This window comes from Bos javanicus, chromosome 9, assembly GCF_032452875.1.
Source record: "Bos javanicus breed banteng chromosome 9, ARS-OSU_banteng_1.0, whole genome shotgun sequence".
Taxonomy (NCBI): domain Eukaryota; kingdom Metazoa; phylum Chordata; class Mammalia; order Artiodactyla; family Bovidae; genus Bos; species Bos javanicus.
Window position 1 is genome coordinate 95126156 of NC_083876.1, and position 22658 is coordinate 95148813.

At 48.3% G+C, this 22658-nt stretch overlaps 1 protein-coding gene across 3 annotated transcripts in view; it reads left to right on the plus strand.

Annotated features, from left to right (window-relative positions):
* Positions 1–22658, plus strand: part of SYTL3 (synaptotagmin like 3) — a 95974-nt gene that overhangs the window by 59463 nt on the left and 13853 nt on the right. For 2 of the 3 annotated variants that reach the window (XM_061428435.1, XM_061428436.1), the window contains exons 5-10: positions 816–867; positions 1779–1997; positions 2110–2182; positions 3828–3906; positions 5436–5560; positions 10846–10977. In XM_061428435.1, coding sequence (XP_061284419.1) covers positions 816–867; positions 1779–1997; positions 2110–2182; positions 3828–3906; positions 5436–5560; positions 10846–10977 — 680 coding nt within the window. The remainder of the gene's footprint in view (positions 1–815; positions 868–1778; positions 1998–2109; positions 2183–3827; positions 3907–5435; positions 5561–10845; positions 10978–22658) is intronic. The other variant, XM_061428437.1, reaches the window with a different exon arrangement.

Genomic DNA, 22658 nt, shown 5'->3' on the forward strand with positions numbered 1-22658 from the left:
GCTGGGAAACATTGTGTTCACAGGACTGTGGGCTTTAGAGAGGGCTATTTTTAGGGTCTTAATACAGCACATCATAAAATCCCCTTTCCTTGAAACAAAAAGAGTACTATATCAGATGGAGTCTTATTTAGGAAATTATTAGCCTCTATAACTAGAAATAAGTAGATTACATTTTTTAAAAGATTAATTCAATCTGCGTAACAAAGAATGTTTAAAGGAATATAGTCACTCCATTATGAAATGTTTGCAGAGGACAACTGGAAGCTTAGAAGCTTGAAGTGTTTTTCAAATGATCCAGAATTTAAAAATCTAATTCAGCATCAACTTTCAGTAAAAGCAATCATTTCCAGCAAGTATTGTCTCATTCTGTGTGTGGGCGTATGTGTGTGTGGAACATCAGCTTTAGGTGGAATATAATTTAGGTAACACAAAATTCACCTGTTTAAATGTACAGTTTCATGATTTTTTGGTAAAACGTACAGATTCCCAGGTGGCTCAGTGGTAAAGAATCCACCTGCCAATGCAGAAGTAGATGGAGACGCAGGTTCGATCCCTGGGTCAGGAAGATCCCCTGGAGGGGGAAATGGCAACCCACTCCAGCATTCTTGCCTGAAAAACTCCATGGACAGAGAAGCCTGGGGTTTCAAAAAGTCAAATATGACCGAGCAACAGCGCACACCCCAAAATGGTCTCTTGCTTTTTAATCACAAGATGCACTGTTAGGAAAATAATAATTTTAATGTATTAGATCCTGTATTTCCATCATCTGTGTTGTATTCCTACTAATAAATGACCTCTACCGATATCTCTTCCAGGCAAGCACGAGACAGCCGGAGCAAAGCTCTTGCAATCTTATCAGAAGCTGAGGTGAGTGTTGTCAGAGGCCAGGCCGTCCTGGGCCCTCGGGGCTGGAGCACAGAGGACTCAGCAAAAGAACGTATAGGTCTCCTGACTTTCGGATGTCACTGCTCTGGAATGTAACTTTAAAAAAAAGATGATAAAAAGTGCCTGGAGAAGATGCAGAGATATTTCCACATTCTTATGAAAAGCTACAAGGATTGAGCATAAGATTTTCTCACAAGACATTTTGTTTCTTGAATTTTTTTGATATGTTTTCAGGAAACAACATGTTGTTTTTGATGGCATGTCCAATGAGATTCAGGACTTCCTGGGTGGCTTGGTGGTAAAGAATCAGCCTACCATTGCAGGAGATGAAAGAGACTTGGGTTCAATCCCTGAGTCAGGAAGATTACCTGTAGAAGGAAATGAACCCATTCTAGTATTCTTGTCCAGAAAATTCCATGGACAGAGCAACCTGGTAGGCTACAGTCCATGGGGTGGCAAAGAGTCAGACATGGCTGAGCACATGCACCAGTGAGATTCTAAACCAAGCATTTGCTTTTATGAATCATTCATGTCCCCAACATCTTGCCCGGTGCCTGACACTTTAGAAACATTTGTGGAATGAACACTGGTGGGTTTGAATAATGGCCTGAGAGATAGTAACTTTATAAACAAAATTCTAAACACCCAGCCATCGTGAAGAGAGCAATAATTCACACACCCGACTATGCCGAATTTATTATTCTTGAAAAGTCTCCACCAGCAGCTTTTGTTTTGTTTTGTTTATGATGAGACTTTCCAATTTCTGGATTTTTCATTGTTTTACTCCGTCCGTCCTCGTGCCAACTTCTTTTAGCATAAACTTATGATTCCTCTTACTGTCTGTTTTTACATCCGTGACATCTGGGGCATTCTGCTGGGTGCTGTCCACTAAGAGGACGCTCATGTCCACATGGCACCCATGTGTGGAGTCCGGGTGCCAGGGCAGCCAAGCCACAGAGCCGGGGCCCAGCACCCCAGCTGTTTTGTGAACACACGGCTGGAGTGCAGTGCCCTGGCCTGGGACCACAGGGCTGCGTCTCCCACGTTCAGACCCCAGGAATCAGCCCTGTGTGGAGTGGATCCAGGCAGGCTGCTGGGCCCTCTTCTAAAAGGTGAGGCGTATTTTTTTGCAGAAAGGCAGAGGACTTGAATTGCAGGACAAATGTGAATGCTGTATACGCGTAATACTCACAACCCGTTTCTTGTCCCTGTGTTTCCCCTCAGCAACAAGATCTCCGTGGTTCCTCCCACTCCACCGCCTCTCAGCGAAAGCCAGTGTGGCGGCGGCCCTGCCAGGGTAACGTGCCCGTCCGGTGCCTGCTGGGTGGGGATGGGGAGGGATGCGGAGGAGACGGGGCCGAGAGGCTGAGCCTCATGGCAGAGCGATCCAGCCTTGGCTGAAGGGTCCCGAGGCCAGGAGGGAAGGGGGCCCTCCGTAGGAGGCTGGAGGTGCTGGGCTCTGCCTGGGGTCTGGGTTCCCATCACGCGCTGGGGGCCATGGGCCCGCCCCCCGCCACACCCCGCGTCATCAGTGGACGTGTCTTCCGCCTGCATCCCACATCCCTATCTCTTCACTCTTGTCGTTTTCTTGCTTCTGTCCCCTCACCGTGCCCTTGAGTGTGGGGGTCTGGACGGGCTCCCGTGTGTGTCAGGGGCCTTTGGGGGTTGGAAAGGGAAATACAGGTTGATTCACAGGCATGTGACTCACAGATGGGGGAGTACCTGTGGAAATGTGCGTGTGCGTGTCTTTGAGTGTTTGTAGGTGCTTAGCGTAAAGAAGACCAGGACTCTTCCCATCCAGAGAGTTAGCTGTGTGATTCTGGGGGACTTACCTGGGCTCCCAACTTCCCTGGTGGCTCAGACGGTAAAGCGTCTGTCTACAATGCGGGAGACCTGGGTTCGATCCCTGGGTCGGGAAAATCCTCTGGAGAAGGAAATGGCAATCCACTCTAGTACTATTGCCTGGAAAATCCCATGGACAGAGGAGCTTGGTAAGCTACAGTCCATGGGTCTCAAAGAGTCGGACACGACTGAGCGACTTCACTTTCTACTTTTACCTGGGCTCCCACCTGGGAGGCAGCAATAATCATACTTGTCTGGCTCGCCTCCCACGGCTGGTGTGAGAAATTACCTGGATAATGTCTGTGCTGATACTTGGAAATTGTCAAGTGCCATGGAAACATGTGGTTTTGATTATTTATTATTCTGCATATTAAAGGGAGTAACTCCATCTATGTACAGAATATACATGTCTGCTGGCGAGAGAATTCTTTTTCCAGTTTCAGACTGAGACCCCAGAGTGACCTTCAAAATCCTGCTCTACTCTCTCCTTGGGAGAGGTTTCCTTTACTCCTTGAGAGTAATTTATCTGAAGTTACTCGAGCACAGACATGCTCAAGACATATTACTGGGATGGATGGACGGATGGACGGATGGATGAGACTCGCAGAGGGAGTGGCCTCATTTCTGTTCTTTCTCTGCCCTTTTCCTCTCTCTTCTGCACTGGGGGGTGGACCTGACCCCTGGCTCCAGTCTGGCTCCTCCACGTTGACGTCCTCTCTGGACCGAGCTGGGGTCAGTGACGTAAGAGAAGGAGGCCAGAGAAGTAAGAATTTGCTCACTGAGTCTTTGAGGCCATGACGTGTCCGTGCTTATTTCTATGAGGTAGTTGTTAGCTTTTCGACAACCACACGGTACTGCCCCTTCCTTTAAGGCAGTTGTCAAAACTCAGAGGAGAGACGCTGAATAAAGAGGGCTCCTCCCTCCTCTCTAGAGGCCTGTGCCCCAGAGACACACATGCACACACCCACATGCACCCCAAGAACCCACACATGCCTTCACCCACCCATGCAGGCGTTTGGGGGTTGGTGGCCTGGAGCCTTCCGGGGCAAACACCAGTCATCAGACAGAAGTCTCATTCTCTCCTTCTGTCTCTGCTTTAGTTGCAGGAACTCGGGCAGTTTAAAGGATTCAATAAGTCTGTGGAAAATTTGTTTCTGTCTGTCACCACCCACATGAAAAGTAAGTGGCTGCCTCTCCGGGGGTTCTGGCACTGCCCTGCAGGCCAGGCATGCGCACCGGCTCCTGGAGAAAGCCAGGGCCCTTCCCCTGTCCCATGTCTGCATCAGCAACAGCTCTGAAGGCCCGGCGTGCACTGGGACCTTTCTAGCTGCCAGCAGAGCAGGAGGCCCCAAAGCTTCCAGCGGGTCGACTGGACAGCGGCATGGACGGCACTGCTCGGAGGGGAGCGACTCTGGCGTATCCTGGGGGACAGGGGACAGGGAAGCCCCGGGGCTTTGTGGGAGGGTAGGCGTGTCTGGGATCTCGTCTAGAGGGCAGAGGCAATGTACCGACTCAGCCCTGCCCGGCATGCGCGGGAGACACTCATCAACAGCGCGAGGGGTGGGCCACAAGACAGAGGGGCGCCCTGAAGGGGCACTGCCCAACACGATAGCCTCTGGCCTCACATGGCTCTTGAAATGTGGCCAGAGGAAAACACACGTCAGATTCAGGAGACTCGCTATTGACCAAAGAGTGAACATTTTCATTAATAATTTTAATACCGATAATATATTTTCACAATACGTTGAATGAAAGTGAAAGTGAAGTCGCTCAGTCGTGTCCAACTCTTTGTGACCCGTGGACTGTAGCCTACCAGGCTCCTCCATCCATGGGATTTTCCAGGCAAGGGTACAGAGTGGGTTGCCATTTCCTTCTCCAGGGGATCTTCCCAACCCAGGGATTGAACGCGGCTCTCCTGCATTGTAGGCAGACGCTTTACCGTCTGAGCCACCAGGGAAGTCCTAATATATTGGATATGTTGCATTAAGTGAAATATAGTATTACAATGAACTTTGCCTGGTTCTTTTTGCTTTTTAAAATGTAGCCACTAGAAAATTTGAAATGACATATGTGAGCTGTATTATATCTCTATTGAGTGTTGAGTGGTTTCAAGGTCCGTGTTAGAGTGGCAGGGTCCACGTTAGAATGACAAGGCTGTCCTGGGAAGGAAGCCTTTTAAAGGACACATTCACCTTTGAGGGGGCACTTACCATGTGGGGTTCCTTCCTTCCTTTCTTTACTCATCTGAATTCTAAACTACTCTATTGCAAAGAAATTTTTAAGTCATCTTTTCAGGGTTTGCTTATGGAAATGGTTATAAGGATACCCCAAGGCTTATTTCTACCCCAAGAAGCGGTATTTAATTGTAAAATCTTTTTAAGGAGCCCCTAAAAACCCAGCTTGTTTGTTCAGCTGCCTCCTTTGTGTTTGGATAACCAGACACTTGGGATGTATAATGGCCTAAATTCAGGGTAACCCGGTGGGGAGGTTGGGCTTGAACCCCCTTGATGGCAGCCCTGCCTGCAGAGACCTGGGAACACACGGTGACCATTCAGGAGCCAGCCCCCCTGTCCCGTGCTGGGGTCCCACGTCCAGTGGGATGTCAGGGACTCTCCTCTGGGCCCCAGAGCTCGGGGTGCGGAAATCCTGGAGAAAGTTCTCAGCAAAGCTGTATGCTCCCACCTGTCTGCCTTGTATTTCTTTTCTAGAACTCTCCAAGTCCCAGAATGACATGACCTCTGACAAGCAGCACCCGGAGATGGTCCCCAGGCAGCGTGAGGGCCGGCCGGAGAGGAGGAGCCAGTCTGACACCGCGATCAACGTGACCACCAGGGTATCCCTGGCCACCCCAATGCCTGCCCGTCTTCTCTATAGAGTTCTCTGTCCTTTTATTTCAAAGCTAGACATCAAGCAGTCTAAAAAACACTTATAAACTCCTCCATTGGGTGGGGTGGGGGTGCTGGCCAAATGAAGGTTAAAATTCAGATGTATTGATTTTGGAACATGGTTCAGAACAGGGAAAGGCTTCCACGTGACCCCCACGGTCCCCTAAGGCTTCCAGGCCACGCCAAGCACGAAGGCTCAGCTTCAGTCTTGCCGTGTGCCCACTTATTCCTAGCCTGCGGATACACTCGCTCAGGCCAGAGGCTGGCACGTCCTGCTTCCAACCACCTCTGGTTAAAATCTGTCCTGATCTCTGAAACTGTTGAAATCATAAACGCTGCACGTCCAGGTATGGTCGTGAGGGGACTCTGCAGGTACCTCCACTGGAAGAGATACCACCTGACAAAGGCCTGTAGGGAAAGAATTACTCTTCCCACCAGGATTAACCAAGCCAGAAGCAGATGCGCTGGAGTGTGAGGGAAAGTGGATGTTAGGGTCAGGAAACCTGGGTTCCGGTCTGGTCAAGGTGACCTGGCCGTGGCAGGCACCACCACCTGGCTGTTTGCAGGTGTGACAACTCCGGTTGGCTTGACAAGACAGGTGCCCTTCTCTGCAATACCGGGCTCCGTTGAGGGTGTCCCCAGACACACTGTTCTGTAGGCAAAGGGGTGATGGTAACCTCACCTTCCTGCTGGGACTTCCACGCACTCTTAAGATGCTGCATTCTGCCTCCATTCACCAGGTCATCACGTGACCTCCTGAGCATCCAAAAGCAGCCCCCCTCATCCCCCCAGGGAATGAAGGTGATATTGCAGAGCAGCACAGTGTTCCTGCAAAGATCCCCCGAGATAACTTAGGCAGCAGTTTAAAGTCTCTGTTGTCTAAATATAAATCTAGATTGCTCATGCGTGTTACTCTGTGCCGGGCTCTTGCTAAAAGCTTTGCCTTTTATCCTCATACCACCCTGAGTGGGTATTCACTTGACCCTGTTTACATCTATGGAAGCTTAGGGAGATTGTCACAGACCCCTGGCAACAGAACCAGAAATGGGGGGCTGGAGTCAGTCTTGGTTTGGAGGCTGAATGCTGATTTTCCACTTTAACGTGTATGCAAGTCACTTGGGGGTCTTGTTGAAATGCAGATTTGAAGTCAATAGATGTGGCTGTGGGCGTGAGATGCAGGATCTCAGGTGTGTTTCTGAGGAACTCGGGACCAGGCAGGCGGTCTGCCGCCTCGCTGTAAGGGCAAGCCGTGGAGAGTGTGTGACATGTATTTGGAAGGTCTTTGAGACTCCGAAGTGCAAACAAGCGTGTGTTCCTTTCGGCTCTCCAGCGCCCACATGAACACCGTCCAAACTCGTTCCTGAATTGAGGTGGAAGAGAGGGTCAGCGTGCATTTAGGTGACACTGGGTTCTGGGCAGATGGAGCATATGTTATTTATCAGGTTGGTCAAAAAGTTCATTTGGATTTTTCCGTAAGGTCTTATGGACAAATCCGAATAAAGTTTTTGGCCAACCCAATACTTGATCACATTTCATTGCAAAATTCCTGAGAAAGATATTGCTGCTCCTATGATAGAAATCTAGAACCTGAATTTTAGTGCAAGGTTAACCACCTTGTCTCATAGCCATGGCTCTTGAAAAGTGGAACCAGGAATACACCCCAGGTTCGTCTGACTCTTAACTTATACATTCTTAACCTCTTCAACATATGCTCCACCTAAGGAGGACAAATGAACTTTTTAAATCCTTAAACAACCCTGTGAAGCCTGGGCTGTTACTGTCCCATTAAAGATGAGGGACTCGGGTGCCAAGGGATGGCCCGGGCGGGTAGCGTGGTCAGAGTGGCAGGGCCAGTCGGAGGCTACCCCCAAGAGCATTCCTGTGATTCCTGCCAGGAGACACCAGCAAGGTTTGCAGACCTGCATGGTTCCTGCTTCTGATGTCACGTACCAGGTGCTGGGGCATCGCAAGTATCCGTAGGCTTCACTCCTGACCTTCTGAAGTGATGCAATGTGACATCACCCTCCCCGGCTGCTCGTGCCGTGGGGGGGGGAACTGCCGGCTGACTGCAAGGTGGTCTGGAGGGCCGGTGGTGCCCAGGGGTAGAAGCCAGGAGAATGGGGTGGAGGGGTGTGTCCAGAGAGCCCCCAGCGGGTGGATCCTTTGTCCCCGGGGTGCCCACTTCACTGCCACACTCTTGGCAGGACACGCTTAGGACTTTCTCTCTCCCCACATTGCTTGAGGTTGCGGCAATTTTAAAGAGAAATTTAGCCAAATGTTTATAAAGTGCTCAGTAATTATGGCATGATCTATAAGTGCTAAATAATTACTGGGTCAGCATATAAAGAGCACATCTTTAAATAGGATGTCTGTCAGGCTGCAATTACGCTTTAGCTGGTGAGCTCACGACAGTTCCACTCACACTTCTATAGGAACGTGTAGGAGCCTCTCGCCAGCAGTAAGGAGGCAACACGGTGGGTGCCCTTTGTAAGTGGGGGACGCTGGCGGCCTTCTGCCAGGGGTGACGCTGAGACACAGAACTAGGAAATCGTTGTCTTAAAATGATGCCAGGATGAGAAATCCCTGAGAAATTAGTTCAGGATTGCTTCTAAGTTATGTCTCTATCCTTTAAGTTGGAGCTGCAGAAATTCTCCGGGAGATATCTGGGCCAGGGTTCATCAAGAAGTGAATTTCTGCTGCCGAACTGCCCTCCTCTGGGGTTAACTCAGTCTTCATAAACCCTGGGAGCAGCATAGCTGTTTTCTAGCACTCCTGCACACACTAAACTTTATACTTGTTATTTTTGTTGCTGTTGTTGCTGCCTCGCTTCAGTCGTGTCCGACTCTGTGCGACCCCATAGACTGCAGCCTACCAGGCTTCTCCGTCCATGGGATTCTCCAGGCAAGAACACTGGAGTGGGTTGCCATTTCCTTCTCCAATGCATGAAAGTGGAAAGTGAATAATTGCTAATTTATCGTGTTAGTAGCTCAGTTGTGTCTGACTCTTTGCATCCCCATGGACTGTAGGCTGCCAGGCTCCTCTGTCCATGGGATTTTCCAGGCAAGAATTCTGGAGTGGGTTGCCATTTCCTTTGCCAAGGGATCTTCCCGACCCAGGGATTGAACCTGCATTTCCTGTATCTCCTGCATTGCAGGCAGATTCTTTACCCACTGAGCCATACGGGAAGCTGATAGACAATTTTTTAAAATCTGCATTTCTTTAGTTCCAGGTGAGCCTTCTAGTCTCCTTTTTGAACACCTTCATTTCTGAAATCCTCCCCTTGGGTGTCCGGTTCCTCCAGCCCTCTGTCTCCTGCCCTGTGCCCACCCTTTGGTGCCCCCGAGCCGCCTATTCTCTGGAGGACCTCACACATCACTGGGCGTGCGTGATCTCATGGCCAGGGTTCTGCCTGGCCTCTTTGGTCCCTGCAGTTTGGCCTCTAGCTAGTCCAGGGACGTGCTTCACACCTGAGCATCGTGATAGCCCCTCATCCTGGGATACCCTAACTTTGGGTCTCTCCTCAGCCAGCCTCAGTACCCACTCAGGTCACACTCCCACTGAAGACCACCCCAGGGGCCCCTCCTGCACTCGCCCTCCCTCTCATCCCACTCACTTGGCTCGTGCCTCCATTTTAATGGTTTGTATCTCTGACGAGCTAGTGAGCCCTGGGGGCTTCCCAGGTGGCTTACCAGTGAAGAAACCACCTGCCAGTGCAAGAGATGCAGGAGACTTGGGTTTGATCCCTGGCTCGGAAAGATCCCTTGGAGCAAGGAATGGCAACCCATTCCAGTCTTCTTGCTGGGAAATGCCGTGGACAGAGGAACCTGGCAAGCTACAGTCCATGGGGTCACAGAGTTGGACGTGACTGACCACACACGCACACAGTAAGTCCTTGGAGAGCAGACAAAGCATCTTCTCGGCCTTTCCCTCCTCCTCTTGCCCCCAGGACTTAGAGTGGTGCATTGAACACAGTGTTGCTTTAACAAATGTCATGGAATTGAGTTGAGTTCTGGGAAGTGAGAGCAAGAACAAATGTTACAGAGGCAGTCACGTCTTTCATCTCTTCCATACTAGTCTTAGCTTTTCATTCCTGAAAATTATGACCGTAGGGCAGCTGTTTATATTTCCAAGTTGAACTTCCAACCCAGTGTCACAGTCTAAAGTCTCAATTTTGAAAATTTGTCTTTTCAACCAGGAAGAGGTTCCCCCCTCCTTGTTCTGTACCATTGCCGTCCGATACAGTAGTCCCCAGCCTTTTCGGCCCCAGGGACGGACTTCATGGCAGAAGTTTTTCTGCAGACCAGGGTGGGGATTGGGGGTCGGGAATGGTTTCAGGATGATTCAGGCACGTTACGTTCACTATGCTCTTTATCATTATCACGTCAGCTCCACCTCAGATCATCAGGCATTAGCTCCTGGGGGCTGGGGACCCCTGCAGACAGAGCTTTCTAGCCACTGCCGCATGTGGTTACTGAGCACTGGAAATGTGTCTAGTGCGAACAAGAAGCTGAACTGATTTGATTCTAATTGACTGGAACTTAAATAGCCCCCTGTGACTAGTGGCTACCATATTTGAAAGCATGAGCTGTACACATTATAGAAATCCCAACTATAAAATATTTTTGTTTAATTTAGAGACATATTTTGATTTTTTTCCCTTTTTTAATGAGCATTTCAGAGATGAAATTCTGCCTCACAGGCTGAATACTCTATTTCATGTGGTTAAATGCCTGTGTCATTGTGAAGGTCAAATATGGACTTCAGTTTCTTTAAGACTTGTACTAATCCTTAAGTACTTTCCTGGTGGCTCAGATGGTAAAGAATCTGCCTGCAATGGGGGAGACCTGGGTTTGATCTCTGGGTGGGGAAGATCCCCTGGAGAAGGGAACAGCAACCCATTCCAGTATTCTTGCCAGGAGCCTGGTGGCTACCGTCCATGGGGTTGCAAAGAGTCAGACACGACTGAGCGACTTGCACTCACTCACGTCCTTAAGTAATCCACCCATCACTGTTCGTGAATGTCTCAAAGCTCAGTGATGTCTGCCTTGGGACCCCGAGTGTGTGTGTGTGTGTGTGTGTGTTTGTTTATCCACATGGAAGCGTGCCCTTTTATTCAGCACCTGGAAGTTTACATATTAGCGACATGCAGGCCATGCTCATTGAAGTCATCACATTTGAACAAAACCAAACTAGGATGCCGACTATCCTGTTAATTTTGTGTGTGTTTTTTCAGGCTGGCACACCAGATATTCTGAAACCTCTCGGTCCAGAGAGTCCCAGACGCCCCACGAGCCCGGTTTTGAAGCAAGAAGACATCTCATCCAGTCCAGTGCTCAACACTTCGTTCTCAGGAGGCTTGAGACAGGTGAGTCTCATCTAATAATCCTTGACCCGTGCTGTGTGGTTGTCATTATGTCAAACTGGATTGGTCGGCAAGGGTACAAGCGATGTGTTGTCTTGTGGGATGAACTGGAGCACAGTGAAGTGCTGAGGTGACATTTTACTTAGATTGACAGCTGGGGGAAGACAAAAAAAAACCTGGCTAATCTTTGGTGGTTTTCTCTTTTACATCTTATTGTGAGCATAGTCATACAGGCAGAGAGTAATTCATAGTAAGTCACGGTGTCTTAGGATGAGACGTGTTTAGTTTTGATGAAGTCTGATTCATCAGGTTTTTCTCGCATGGTTGCTTCTCTGTCTGTTTTAATTAGTTGCTTTTTATTTTTGGTTGTGTGGGGTCTCGGTTGCTTCGTTGCTGGTTGCAGAGAGCGAAGGCTACTCTCCGTTGCGGTGCAGGGGCTTCCACTTGTGGCCTTGGAGCATGGACTCGGGCATGCGGGCTTCCAGGATTGCAGTGCAGGGGCTTAGATGTGTGCCCACGTGGGATCTTCCCAGATCGAACCTGTGTTCCGTGCATTGGCAGGTGGATTCTTACCTCTCTACCACCAGGGAAGTCCTTTCTGTCTTACCTGCCCACAGGTCATGAAGATGTTCTACCATGTTTTGTTCTAGAAGCTTTTACAAAAGCATAGCTTTTATGTGTGGTCCCTGCTCCAGCTCATTAATTTTTGCGAATGGTGAAAGGTGCAGGTCGACGTTCGTTTTTTCCAACATACGAATACAGTTTATTCCAGTGCCCTTTGTTAGAAAAAGGACTCTGATTTTTCCATTGACTTTGGTGTCTTTGTTGAAAGGCAAAGGACCGTGTCACTGCGGACCTTCTCCTAGGTTCTCTGTTCTGCTCCACTGACCTGTTTGTCTTTGTGCCAAGGCCGGACTGACGTGATCACTGTAGCTTTGTAGGAAGTCGGGTGGTTTAAGTCCTCCAACTTTGCTCTTTTTTGAGATTGCCTTGTAATGTTTTAAACGTAGAGTCTTTTCATAGGCAGGCCTTTTTATTCGTTCACTTGTTATTCAAAAACATTGCATGAATGTTGACTCTGTGTCTAAACCCGTGATATGTATTAGATACGTAAGAAGGAGCCTTGGGTGAGGGGTGCTGAGGCTTCAGTTAAAGCTCTTTAATGTATTCAGTGACCTCAGACAATCACTCAAGAGGGAGGGGACATACCTGTGCCTAAGGCTGATTCATGTTGATTATATGGCAGAAACCAACAAAAGGTTGTAAAGCAATTGTCCTCCAATAAAAAATCAGTTCAGTTTAGCCGCTCAGTCGTGTCCGACTCTTTGCAACCCCATGGACTGCTTTTTGTGACCCCATGGACTGCAGCATGCCAGGCCTCCCTGTCCATCACCAAGTCCCAGAGCTTGCTCAAACTCGTGTCCATCGAATTGGTGATGCCATCCAATTATCTCATCTTCTGTCATCCCCTTCTCCTCCTGCCTTCAATCTTTCCCAGCATCAGGGTCTTTTCCAAGGAGTCAGTTCTTCACATCAGGTGGCCAAAGTATTGAAGCTTCAGCTTCAGCATCAGTCCTTCCAATAAAAAATAAATTAATTAAAAAAAAATAAACAATCACAAAAACTCCCTCAGCTTCAGAGTCCTCATCAAGGAGATGGTATCAGAATTGTTGTTCTTATTTCACTGGATTGCTTTGGTAATCAAATGGATGCTTACCTTCTGTGGTGTAATACAGTGGTTAAGAACTCCACTTCTAGAAATCAGCATCTTGGTTTACCTTCCAGCTTCTTTAGTGGAAGGAGCATGTTCCAGCGCTAGTATTCTAACCACTGTGGTACTTTAGCCTTCGGGTGGTTGTATTTTTATGAAAAATAGTGTCTACGTCAGAAAATGATAAACTTACCCCATCCCCATGAATGTCCAGCAGAATATTCAGAAGTCACAGCAGAAGCAGGCTAGACCTTGAAGAAGCGCCAACATCCTTGATTCAGTCCACAAAATGCTGGCAGTTCCCAACCCACCCTTTGGCTCCAACCACTGGCTCCTGTAGGTGGTCCCGCGTCCATCAAAACCATTGCTCTACACCCTCGCTGCTCAAAGTGCGGGGTTACCTGGGAGCTTCTCAAAGATCAGAATCTCTAGCCTTCCCTCAGACCTACTGGAGTCTGAATCTGTAATTTAGAAAGAGCCCCAGCAAATTCAGGCTTCCCACATGGCTCAGTGATGAAGAATCCACCTGCAATGCAGGAGAGGCAGGTTCCATCCCTGGGTCATGAAGATGCTCTGGAGGAGTAATTGGCAACCCGCTCCAGTGTTCTTGCCTGGAGAATTCCATGGACAGAGGAGCCTGGTGGGCTACAGTCCATGGGGTCAAAAAGAGTCAGACATGACTGAGCAGCACGTACCAGGAGATTCATGCACACATAGACACGCAAATTGAGCCCTGTCAACTTCAAATCCAAGTGAAATACATTGTTTGTTAAGGATTCTTTAGCAGTCTAGGGATGTGCTAAAGAACTGCGTTCAGTTCTCGCAGCCCCTATTGGGGGACCCTCCCAACTCCTGCCCTGGGTCACCTCCTGCCCTGGGTCACACAGCAGCAGTCCTAGCAGAGCCAGACGGAGTGGCCCTCCCCCACTTGGATGCCCTGAGCATCAGGGATGGTCCTGCCAGGGCCTCTCAGGTTGCTGCATTGGGGTATGGGTGTTGTTTATACTGGAGAAGAGTTTGGAAAGGTGAAAGCTCTGAATGAACACTTCCCTGAGGGGGAGCTTAAGCAAGGGCAGCTCCAGAACATTCTCTCCTGGGGCTGAACCCCGTGGTGGGTACGGACAGGGAGGCAGAGGAGCGGCCTCTGGGAGCTTTTCCAAGACCCATGGAGAATTTGCCTCCACCCCAGCTAACGTGCGGACTCCAGCCAACTTGAGGGGTTTTTTTTATTATTATTATTAACTAGTATTTATTTATGACTGCATCAGGTCCCAGCTGCGGCATGCGGGATCTTTTGGTGCAGCGTGGGCTCTTATAGCTGTGGCATGTGGCTTGTGGGAAACCAACTTCCTAACCCGGGATGGAGCCCGCGTCCCCCGCACTGGAAGGCAGACTCCCAACCTTTGGACCAGCAGGGAAGTCCCCCAGCTTGAACCTTGATAAGGCTGATCCAGGAGGACGGGGCCAAACCCTCCTAAGAGTTTTTCAAACTCGTCCAGGGTCCTCTACTTGACTCTTAAGCTCCTCCAAGGCCCGGAAACCAACACAGAGGTAGACACACGACTCGCATCTGCCCCACAGCAGTACGCGGGGCCGTCCTCGAGCTGCCTACCGCCCCGCACCTGCCCCCTCGCTCAGTCCTCGCCGGGGCGCTGGTCCTGAACAGCCGGACTCAGCCTGCTTCCCAGTTCCTTGGGCTGTTCCCTCTCCCAGGCTCCAGGCTCTCTCACTCCCTTCCCGTCTTGGCTCCAAGGTCACTTTCTTAGGAGCTCTGGCCTCTGCCCTGCTCTGCCTCCCTGGCTCACCTGCTCTCTGTTTATCCACATGCTTATCGCCTTCTGCCCCTGCGTAATTGGCTTTACTTGCGGTTTATTGTCGATTGTCATTCCCAGGGGCCCCGGAGCAGTGCGTGACACTTAATGGCACTCAGTAAACATTTGTGAGATGGTTGGATGCATTCTTATCGGAGCTATTCTTGAAAGCCCACTGTGCACTAAATGCAGAGCTGGGAACTCCGCCTCCAGGTCATTCTCACCACAGTCTTGTCCTCGGGATGCTGTTGTCCCATTTCACAAATGGGAAAACTGAGGCTCTCGGAGGGTATGCCGTTTGCTAAGGCTGTATGGTCACTGCAGAATTCTGACTGGGAGTCAAAAGTCCAGGCCTTCTGTCTTACCCCAGAGGAATTGTTGGCCTCCTAAACTGACCGCCACCCCCAGTTCAACTTTGCTCACTTGGAGCTGGTCCACACCCCGAAGACTTTTCAGAGTCGTTGTAGGGGAGGGGAGGATGCTGGGGTAACAGGATGTGGTGAGTGTATGTTTTGCACTAAGACTGTTTCTTGGGAAAGTACCTCTGAATTACGGTGCAAATTCAACCTGATGCTCTCTTTGCCCTTTCTTCTAAAATCTACTCTGATTTGTGCCCTCAACATTCATCATCACGAGGTTGAATTATTAGACATTCGATCCTAACCTGTTCCCCTTAGACTGAAGCAGTGTGTGTTTGAGGAAACTAAACTCCCACAAAGCCAGGAACAGTTTTGTTTCTTGCCTGAAGAAACGTTGCCTCCCTTTCTGAGAAACAGGAAGTTGGGGCTAGAAAAAGCTTATTAAATCTCTGCTTATTACAAAAGTAAGAACTCAAACGGACAATAAAGAGAGGAAGCATTCAACTTCCTGAGTAGTTAAATCAGTGCAAAATTAGAACAAGTGCAGTTTGGGGACCATTTTAGCAAATTTAAGAAGTGACACAGCTCAGTGTTGGTGAGCGTGTGGCAAGGCAGGTGTTCTATAAACTGCTGGTTGAACTACGGGGAGGGCAACCAGCTTCAACAGGCATGCTGTCTTTCACTCAGTGATTTTAGTTACAGGAACTATTCTTTAGAAATCGTCATGAACTTTGCCAAAAAGCATGTATATGTGGATGTTGAGGGCAGCATTGTTTATCTTCATAACTTTTTTTAAGTTTGAAAATTTGCAATTAGCCAAAATGTCTAAAATAAGGCAGTGGTTAAATAAATTATGGTACATTTATTCAGAGGAATACTTTGCAACTATTAAAAGTCATGTGGTTGGAGGATATTGAAAAGAATAGCGAACATAGATATCGATAAACAAAAATATTAAGTTACAAAATGGTATTACAGTAGCACAGAATTAGAAAAGCAAAATGAATATACTATAGACCCTGGATTGTATCGAAAGGTTGAGAATAGTTGGCTTCTGCTTTCTTCTTAAATTTTCTTGGCCTTTTCTGTGTTTTCTGAATGTTCTCCATAAACATGTAATGCTTGTGAGAAGAAAAATCCAAGTTCTTTAAAAAAAAAAAAAAAACAGAAAAACAGAAAAACTCCTCTAGTTCTCAGAAACATAGCGTTGGTAGTGTGAAGAAACGTGCAGTTACATTTTTAGCAATTCCCTGGGGAAAAAAAATTATATCCAAGGTTCCCTCTGATTTTCGATTTCGCCTTCACTTCTGTTTTGGAAAAAAATCCATGAGTTTCTGTCAGTGTTTTCAGCCAGCTGACGTTTGCCCTGGAGCTGAGGTTGCTATGTCTGGGGGAGCGACCACGTGCCAGGAACGCGCATCTGGGCCCCCTGCACCTGGAGGGGTGGGAGTGTGGCTGCTGGAGCGACTTGCAGTCGCTGAAGTAAAGCTCCAGCTCCCTAGATGTTTCTCTTAAATGTCAGTCTGAGACCTGGAGCCTTATCATGGCATTTGGGGTCACTTCTAAGTGGGAACTGTCTCAGAGCGTTCACCCCACCCATCTCACTGTGCTCGCTGGGGTTTTGGAAACTTCCATTTTCCTTTAGTATTTCTGAACTTCTCTGGTTGCACTGACTTTTTAAAAAAGAGTACTTAGCTATACACCCACATTAACCTCTGCTGTTGTTGTTGTTCAGTCGCTCAGTCGTGTCCGACTCTTGGCAATCCCATGAATTGCAGCATGCCAGGCTTCCCTGGCCTTCACTAATTCCCAGAATTTGCTCAAACTCATGTCCATTGAGTCGGTGAGGCCATCCAACCATCTCATCCTCTGTTGTCCCCTTCTCCTCCTGCCTTCAATCTTTCCCAGCATCAGGGGCTTTTCCAATGAGTCAGCTCTTCGCATCAGGTGGCCAAAGTATTGGAGCTTCAGCTTCAGTCCTTCCAATGACTATTCAGGGCTGATTTCCTTTAGCATGGACTGGTTTGATCTCCTTGCAGTCCAAGGGACTCTCAAGAGTCTTCTCCAGCACCACAGTTCGAAAACATCAATTCTTCGGTGCTCAGCCTTCTTTATGATCCAACATTCACATCCATAAATGACTACTGGAAAAACCATAGCTTTGACTGGATGGACCTTTGTTGACAAAGTGATGTCTCTGCTTTTTAATATGCTGTCTAGGTTGGTCATAGCTTTCCTTCCAAGGAGCAAACATCTTTTAATTAAAATGTTGTTGAATAACTTAAGTATCTATACCAGATGCTCTTGCATGTAAAAAGAAAAACATAAAAGTAAATATATTATAGCCTATTCATCCAGTGGACCCCAGGAGTGACAGTGAATGAACTAAAGCTACACTTAACTGTATAGATGAATTTTTAAAGCTTGATATCAAGAAAGTACACTACTGGAGAACATGTACACAGTATGATTTTAATTATATAAATTCCAAGATCAGCCAAAATGAATCGATACATTGTTTGGAGGGGATATATACACATGTAATAAAACCAGACAGAAAACCAAAGATGATAAACAGAAAAACTTGAAACACCCTTGATTTGGGAGCAGGAATAGAGGGAGTCAGATAAGGAAGGGGCCATGGAGCATTTTCATAACCCCGGTTTAATCTTTCTTACATTGAGTGGTGAGTATGTAGATGTTTAATAATTAATTATTCCTACCCATTATAGGGACTTTTCAATATATTTCAGAGTAAAAAGAAAAAGAAAAGAGAAGGAAAGAAGAAAAAAAAAGGAAATGATCCACTCAGCTTACAAAGAGTGACAACATCATTTGGTTTCAAAAGCTGAATAAATTCACTAAAGCGTAGGCACGGTACTCAGTTTTTTACACAAAATAGCCATTGAGCCTCACACCAATCCTATGAAACAGATCCCCACTCTATAAATCAGGAAGCCGAGGCTGTGGAGGATGAGAAAAGTGCTCAAGATCACACAGCCTCTAAGTGTCAGGGCCAGGGAGACGTCTGTCTGGCTCCACCGCTGCCGTCTGACTTCCCTGCGGTAATGCTCTCCCCGTGCTCTTGGGGAAATCAAGATTTATCTATTTATTTGTTTCAACATAGCTGTGGTTTCAGTTGACTTTCCTTGATTTCTACCTTTGTGAAAATCAAAGGGCATCAGGAGGCCTTGCTTGCGGTTACAGCAGATAACGCCTGACCTTCAGAGAAAGTCGCCACACGCTCCCTGCCCGCTTTAAGGAATTCTCCTTTGCTTTTTGCTGAGACTTTTCTTTTCCCAATCAGACAGAGCCCTGGGCTCTAATAAATGTCAGGCTGGGTTCTTAGATGCTCTTCTAGGCCAGGACCTCTCAGTCAACCCTGTTTACTGCTCAGAGGCTCAACTTGCTCGGAGATCCTGGTCTGTCTACAGGGAAAACAGAAGCAGAGAAAACCCTCCCGGTGGTGAAGTCCTGAGTTATCGGTGAAAGAATGCAGAAGACCAAAGGACGCGCCCTGCTGGCCTTCCATTATCTGCGGCTGCACTTTCCCCCGCCAAGCAGATCCGCTGTTGGGTTACTCAGAGACACTGCCGTTAGTCAACCGCCCGAGGAATGAAGAACCCCGGGCCCACTTCCAGCTGCTACTTCTGGTTTGCCCTGTAATTTTTGGGTGGGTCTCAACCTTCTTTGACCTCTGCTTATCTTACACAATGAAGGATGAGTGTTGCTTTCCTGGCTGCTTTATAATTCTGGACACCAGGCTGGCTGAGTCAGCTGTGCTGCATACGCATACCTGCCCCTGAACAGCTGTGCACATAGTAGGGCAGGCCTGAAGCCCAGTGTGAGCGTGAGGGATCAGGTCTGCCCTGCCATGTCACCAGCTCCAAATACGCCCACGAGACCAGCCACGCTGACGCGTTTCTCTGGGAGACTCAGTCCCCAGCTCTCACAGCAAGCATGTCACACCTTCTTCAATGGGCTTCCCTGGTGGCTCAGCTGGTAAAGAATCCACCTGCAACGCAGGGGAACTGGGTTTGATCCCTGGGTTGGGAAGATCCCCTGGCGAAGGGAAAGGCTACCCCCTCCAGTATTCTGGCCTGGAGAATTTCATGGACTGTGTAGTCAGTCCATGGGGTAGCAAAGAGTCAGACACGACTGAGCGACTTTCACTTCGCTCAGAAGTGCTTCCCACTCTTTCTCCTCATTCTTAACAAGTAATCCTCCCTTTCCACTTCTCAAAAAAAAAAAAAAAAAAAAAATTAGCCTGGAATTCTCGAATCCTCCTGACACCAAAGTTAACCTGTTCGGGTTGTACCCACCCAACTCCCCTTCCTGCCCAGACAGAAGGTGCCCGTTTCCCCAGCAGGGCTTGGACTCCACCCTCTCCTGCCCTTTTTATTTCTTCCATGGAAGGTAGCATAGCTTCTTTTCCTTTCCTTTTAAGATTTCTCTCCTTGTCCTGGATTTTCAGCAATTTTATTATGATGTGCCTGCATGTAGGGTTTTGTTTCGTTTCGTTTAATCTTTTGGTCAAGCTGTATGACACGTGGGACTCTGTTTCCAGACCAGGGATTGAACCTGAACCCCTTTCATTGGCAGCATACAGAATCGTAACCTCTGGACCACCAGGGAAGTCCCCAGGTAGTTGTATTTTTAAATCCTTTCGCTCTGGAATCTGCTGCTGAGGGATATAAGTAAAGTCACCCAAGGTCAGGACTCCCAGCCAAGTCCTCTCACTCATGTCTACTGCTTCTTCAGGGCAAGGTGCACAACCATCACACTGCAGTATTTGCAGACAGAACTTCTTATTTTCCCCAAGAATTAAAAAGCATTTATTTATCTGGCTCTACCGGGTCTTAGTTGCGGCACACGGGCTCTCTAACTGGGGTGTGAGGCTCGCAGGTTTAGCTGCCCTGCAACATGGGGGAGGAAGGGTTTAGTTCCCTGACCAGGGATCGAACCCACGTCCCCTGCATCGTAAGGTGAATCCTTAATCACTGGACCACCAGGGAAAGTCCTGGAGAGAACTTTTTAAATCAAAATACTTCACGTGCTTTCTTTATTCACCTCATAAATGCTTACGGAGGATTTATGATGAGCCAGGCACTGAATGGGCGATAGAGATGAGATGGAGGCAGAAACACCCTGTCCCCAGGTTCCAGTCACCTGGGAGAGAGGGACATGATCTGCAGGAAGACCTGCTTTTGCCCCAGGGTGCAGGCCAGCAGTCTTGGCCCATCTGGTGCTGCACTCACTCAGGGTTGGGTTTCAGCCCCTGGGAGGACTGGTCTACTCCAGGGGCCTCGGACTCCCAGGAGGAAAGCCCCTGAGTGTCCCAGCTGCGTGTCTGGACAGTTACCAAGCCCCTCCTCCTGTGTGGGGAACCTGGACTCCAGTTTCTTCTTTCTAACAAGGTGGAACTTCGGAAGGCATTCACAAGCTGCTCAGCCTCTCAGCGTCACGACCCTGAGGGAAAAGCGGCATCAAGCGTCACTCTCGCCCCCACACGGTTCCCTTTTCGCCTCAAGTTCTGGACACCTGGGCTGCTCACTGTGCCCGGCGCCAGAGCCTCTCAGTCTTCCTGCCTGGGTGCCCACTGACGGACAGGTGCCTCCAAGAGAAACACAGCCAGGACCGCAGGCTCACCTCACTGTGCTTCTCTTTAGCGTCAGGGCCCCTGGCCTCCGGACTGCCCTGGTAGCCTTGGAGCCGTGTTTGTTGTTTAATTCAGTTTTCTACTTGTTCTACAATCCTAAAGGAAATCAACCCTAAATACTCATTGGAAGGACTGAAGCTGAAGCCCCCAGTTCTTCGGCCACCTGATGGGAAGAGCCGACTCATTGGATGAGATTGGTTCGATAGTATCACTGACTCAGAAGACATGAGTCTGAACAAACCCTGGGAGATAATGGAGGACAGAGGAGCCTGGCGTGCTGCAGTCCATGAGGTCGCAAAGAGTTGGACACAACTTAGCCACTGAACAACAACAACAGCTTGTTCTTGGCAGCAGAGTCGCTGTAGTACAATCTGGTCTCACGTGGCCCAGGGCGGAGGCCCTCCAGGAGTGCCAGGTTAATTATCAGAGCTCTTAACACCTCCATTCATCTTCTCTGGAGCAGCTCAGACCTCTGGCCAAGCCTCCCTCTCATTCATCTTCCATCTTCACTCTTGTGCCTCCCTCATTCGTGTGGTCTGACCACTCCATGCCTTTCTGAGTGTGTAACGTTTAAAACACATTTCCCATCCCAACAGTTGTGTGGGTGTAGGCAGATAACATGTTTCAGGGCCAGGACCTGGGTGTGGTGAAGTTGGTCGGGTTCTTGGCATGAGTTAGTTCAGGTTCGGAGTTCTTGGTTTTGTTTTGATTGCTCTCTAGTGAGAGAGACTCAGGCTTTCTTCTTGTTTTTTGTTTTTTTTTTTCTTTTTTTCCCCCAGGATGTTTTACAGCGTTGAGGAACCTGCTGGGAGAATGGCAATCACGTTGAATTCCCCGTCTGTAGAGTCAGCCCTGAGACGGTGGCATGCAAAGGGTGGCAAATACTTAAGCAGATTGAACAGCGATCAGGCATTTTGTTCCTTCCCTGCTATTGATTCTTCTCATCTCCGCCTAGAGCAGCCTCACTTACGGTGGTTTTGTTTTTCATTCTGGGGACCCACAGCAATTGAAACACAACTTACTATTGCTTTTACATACTTTACACTGTTGTTGTTTAGTCGCCAAGTCGTGTCCAACTCTTTGCAACCCCATGCTGGCTCTTTGCAGCATGCCAGGCTTCCCTGTCTTTCTGTGACTCCCAGAATTTGCTCAATCCCATACCCATTGAGTCAGTGATGTCATCCAACCACCTCATCCTCTGTCACTCTCTTCTCCCTTTGCCTTCAATCTTCCCCAGCATCAGGGTCTTTTCCAGTGAGTCAACTCTTCGTATCAGGTGGCCAAAGTATTGGAGCTTCAGTTTCAGCATCAGTCCTTCCAATGAATGAACATTCAGAGTTGATTTTCTTTAGGGTTGCATGGTTTGGTCTCATTGCAATCCAATGGATTCTCAAGAGTCTTCTCCAGCCTCACAATTCAAAAGCATCAATTATTCAGCACTCAGCCTTCTTTATGGTCCGACTCTCACATCCATACATGACTACTGGAAAGACCATAGCCTTGACTATATTTTACATACTCTAGTCCATTTACTTCTTACCACACCCTATGAGAACAGTATTAACTTTTCCATTTAGACTTTCACAGGCTGTTGCTGCTGCTGCTGCTAAGTCGCTTTAGTCGTGTCCAACTCTGTGCGACCCCATAGAATGAGTAGCAATTGATTCAACCTCTATCGAATTCCCAATCACTTGGCCCCCAGACTGTGCTGCCCTTCACAGGGCTATTCGTACGGTGGATGTTATCTGCCCTTGAAGATTTATCTTTGCAGAATTGCACAGGAGGTAGTTCACATCTTCCCAAGTGGTTTGTATTCAGGAATGAGATTGTGTAACCTTATGGCTAGGCAAACAGCATATCTGGGCAAGACCAGCCCTTCTGAAGATTCCTCACCTCCTTGTTGGTCTTTTTGTGGCTTAGTTGCTACATGTCTGACTCTTTGCAAGCCCGTGAACTGTAGCCCTCCAGGCTTCTGTGTCCTTCAGTGTCTCCCAGAGTTTACTCAGAGTCATGTCCTCATCTCCTTAGAACAGAAAACGTGGCAAGTTATTGTGCAAAGTACAAGATGGCATGTTATTAACTTAATGTGAGTCAGGATGTGTGCTCTGTGTGAATTTTGATTTATTTGATATCTTGAAACCAGA